General features: G+C 37.5%; 1 protein-coding gene across 3 annotated transcripts in view; it reads right to left on the bottom strand.

Moving 5' to 3' along the window:
• Nucleotides 1-532: 532 nt before the first annotated feature.
• abca7 (ATP-binding cassette, sub-family A (ABC1), member 7) overlaps nucleotides 533-3,984 on the bottom strand; it is a 35,335-nt gene continuing 31,883 nt past the window's right edge. For 2 of the 3 annotated variants that reach the window (XM_016675560.1, XM_016675561.1), the window contains 4 exons: nucleotides 3,496-3,588; nucleotides 2,360-2,609; nucleotides 1,631-2,062; nucleotides 533-1,574 (listed from right to left, as the gene is read on the bottom strand). In XM_016675560.1, the coding sequence (XP_016531046.1) occupies nucleotides 1,518-1,574; nucleotides 1,631-2,062; nucleotides 2,360-2,609; nucleotides 3,496-3,588 (832 nt within the window). In that variant the 3' untranslated portion in view covers nucleotides 533-1,517. Of the gene's footprint in view, nucleotides 2,063-2,359; nucleotides 2,610-3,495; nucleotides 3,589-3,984 lie in introns of all 3 variants that reach the window. The other variant, XM_007560564.2, reaches the window with a different exon arrangement.

The raw sequence follows: 3,984 nt of genomic DNA, 5'->3' as shown, positions 1-3,984 counted from the left end.
ACGGGCTTCCATAAAAAACTACTTTAAAGCTGAACATAGCTTATTTGGGGCCATGTACTCCTTTTTATATGTAATCCATTTTATATTGCATATAATAAGGAACCAAGAAGGAAACAACTGGTGCTCCTTTATATTTTATAAGTTAGAACAGCATAGAAAAAAAGAACATTTTACTACTTCAAGTTAAAAAGGTGACACATTTTCATATTTGACAAATATTTTTTGAGGTAATTTTGATTATGTTTTACAATTAATTTGAAAATTCGAATAATACATAAGACCAATAAAAAGGGTTATTAAAACATATTTCTGCCATCTTTCTGTGTAAAATAACCACAAGGAAGGCTGCTAACTTCCTGTTTATCTTCCTATTTGCATTTAAACTAAAGAGGAAGAAATGATTCAGCAGAATGAAACAGGCTTCTGAAATAAAACCATTTTTGGCATTATTTTCAATATGTGAAAGAACAGAAGAATAAACATAGTTCATTCAGAGATATATGCCAAAAATCAACATTCATGATCTGTAAAGTCTCTTGAAATACATCAGAAAACAATTTAATTTGTTCTTAGATAAAGCAGAGATACAATAAAGTTGTCAACAAATCAAATACTTTTATTTTCTTCCAGCAGAAAACATTCAGAACAGACTTTAGTCTTTTTCCACATCATGATATGAGGATATGATTTACATCTTACAGCCGATAAATATTTCCTTCAAGTAGAAGTTTACATTCAGTGGTGCCAGCCTTCACTGTGAAATTACACATTCAGCTTTATTTGATTTAACATGCAGCAGCAAAGGATAAAACAGAAGGGAAAACTGCAGAAAGAGCAGAAGGAATCAGCTCTGACAGCTTATTTTGTCTTAAATATAACAGTATTTTTAAAATGCATCACAGTGCTTCAGATATTCAGCAGGGAACTGAGCTTACTCTCCTTCAAAACTATTTTACTGATCAGGATTTTATCATTGGATTTGGACACTTTGGCATATTATCATTTATATAAATCAAAAAAGAGATGTTTGTATAACTGGAGCCTTTCTAGACTACATCACTCATAAATGTATAGCAGACAGAAAGATGATAAAAAGAAAATGTAAATAACCTCTACTTGATAGTAACTGCAAACCTTATGACTATATAAATTAACAATACATTTAAAAAAAAGACAGATGTCAAAAATGTAATTATAAAACATTAAAGAGGTAAAATCCGTGTCTTGTAATAACCTCCAACACTCACATCTATAAAATCCCCATAATAAGTAACATTTAATCTGCTACTGTTTGATTCTTTGCAGCATCTTGCATAAAGTGCTCTCTGGGAAAAAAGACATAAATAAAAGACAAAGTGACGGAAACCTGAGAAATAAACTCTGTCTTTACAGCATTCCTTCAGGACAAGCAGAACAGACCAAACAGTTACTCTCAGGCTTTTTTTTTAAACACGTATAAAGCTACAAATCGTAACGAGGTGAACAAGGCACCGCAGCCATTAAAGGAAGAACATCGTTCACTTCTGACTCCAGAGAGTTCGTGTGAACTCTGCAGCATTCAGGTGAATGAACAGGAAGTAAATATTATTCTGTCCGTCTTTGGTCCACCTTGTGTTGCGCCTCCTCACAGCGAGCTTTCCTGTGAGTTGCTGCCGACTATGAAGAGCGTAGCCGGGTCTTTGCTGGAGCTCTCCTCTCTGTGTTTCGACCGGTGAGGTTTGCTGGACTCCCCCTGAAGTCCTCCGTTGCTGCTGCCCGCCTCCGGCCCGACTTCCTCTCCCTGAGGTGATCTGCTCATGGGCACGCCGCCGCTCGTCTCCCCGTTTGAACTGACCTTTCTGGCCTTGGGCTTTTTCGGCTTGGGTTCTTTCGGATTGCCGTCGGGTGATTTGGCAGGAAGCTGTGGGGATTTCCTCAGCCGAGGTGGTGTTGGGGGTTGTTGGGGTTTGACGGCAAAAGGATTTATTCTGGCGGGAAGGTTTAGCTGCGCCACGCCGTTACTGATGATCACGTCAGTCAGGCAGTCGTCATCAGTCTGCTCCTTCGCAAAGTTGACAAACACCTGCAAAAAGGTAGCAGGGAAACAAATGAATGAGTCCAAGGTTACGTTTTTTTTAATTAATTTAAAAGTTAAAATTTTGTCTCTTCATCCAAGAATGCAGTTGTTAAAAACTCCATGGAAATGTTGGATTCCTGCTTCACATTAAGTTCATTTTACCAAGCATTAGTTGATATTGGTTGATTTATGGACAGCATGTTGATCATCATTTGCTACAGCAGCGCTCTCAAACCTTTAGCAACAAAATTTCTGTTTTCAGAGTAGCGAAGGCCTTCACTTCTGCTGCATCCTCTTCCTCACCTGATCCAGGGTGGTCTGCGAGACGGAGAAGTCCACGACGCCGAGCTCCTCGTAGTTGTTGGCCAGAAGGTCAAAGACGCGGGCCAGGCAGCAGGCGTGCGATGGCAGCTGGTACTGCAGGATGCTCTGGTGCCGCTCCTTCAGCTCGATGACGGGAAACGACGTCCTCATGTAGGCGTCAATGGGACAAGACTCGGCGTCCGGTTTGGTGTCCGCCAGACGGAGAATGATGGTGTATCCGTCTCCGAATCTGGACACAGGATGGAAGAAGATCAAATTTAAATGTCTTCCTCCATGTATTGAATCTTTCTTTAACACCAAACGAAGATAAATGAGAAGGTTTGCTGCTGCATTCCTTAAAAATCACCAAAAGTCACTCATTCACCTGAATAACATTCTGATCAATAAAATCCTGACAAAACTTTTTTTATCCAATATATTTATGAAACATTTAGCCAAAAACAAAGTCTTATCTGCTCGCTTTTGTCCTCAAATTGCTGTTAAATCTGCAGTGTCTAATTTAAATATCGCTGCTTATCAAAACAGGGCTGTGAAGGTTTTGGTTGGCTCTAGGTTTTTCCAAATTAAATCTTAAACAGGGATTTGACTTCATTCTGCACAGAAGAATAAAACTGTACACAAGTAAGAGCAGCACTGCTTCAAAATGTAACCAAAGTAAAAGTACTCCAGAGTGAAAAAAGGTTTCACAGGTACCGATTAATCATAAAGTCTGATTTAATATTTTAAAAAGTAATCAGACAGACAAAAATATAAAGTTTTTGGTTCTGGTATTTTAAAAATTCAGACAGATGGAAGTTTTCCAAGTTTATGTTTTGCAACATAAAACTTGAACCGATGCTCACAGTTTACTCTTTCTGCTTGATCTAAAAAACTGACACAACAGGCTCAGCAGACAGAAAATAACAGAAGAACTACATATGCTGTTTTTGTGCAATTTGCATTATTTTTCTTCTTTTGCTTATATAAATACAACCTTTCACTACAAAAACTGAAAGAGCGAAAATATTGGAGAATAAGATATTGAAAAAAAAAATGTCTCAGAGTACTTTTATAAACTTAAGATTGTATTTTAAGTTTTTTATATATGTGTGTATTGCTGTGTTGTGTGTGGCTACCGGTTCTTGAGGTGCTGCACGGATCCCAGACACTGAAATCTGCCGTTCACCATGATGGCCATCCTGGTGCAAAGAGCCTCACACTCCTCCATGCTAACGACAGGCAGAGAAACGACCTTTGATTATAAATACACATTTGTGAAAAAAGAACCAAAAAAAGAAAAAAAGTGTTTTTTGCTGTCAAAAAACACATTAGCAAGTGTTTTATTACCGTAATTTATTCATAGATATATCAAAACAGATTGTATGTGTTTGTGTTGCCAAGCAGATGCTAATTAATGCAAGTACAAATTGTCAATGCAAGTATTGAACATAATATATAGATAGAAATCACTAAGTATTTAAAATGTAAATCTGCCATAACGGAGACCAATATGGTGACAAATTGCTTTCATTATGATCCCTGAGAGCAACAACAGGAGGCTTCTGGCTCTGCTCTTTATTGTAACTTCGATACTCACCCGAAAAAAAATATTATAAAAAAAGACC

The sequence above is a fragment of the Poecilia formosa genome, unplaced genomic scaffold, assembly GCF_000485575.1.
Source record: "Poecilia formosa unplaced genomic scaffold, Poecilia_formosa-5.1.2 Scaffold116, whole genome shotgun sequence".
Classification (NCBI taxonomy): Eukaryota; Metazoa; Chordata; class Actinopteri; order Cyprinodontiformes; family Poeciliidae; genus Poecilia; species Poecilia formosa.
The sequence above is the reverse complement of the archived record's forward strand: the minus strand, read 5'-3'. Positions and strand labels throughout refer to the sequence as shown.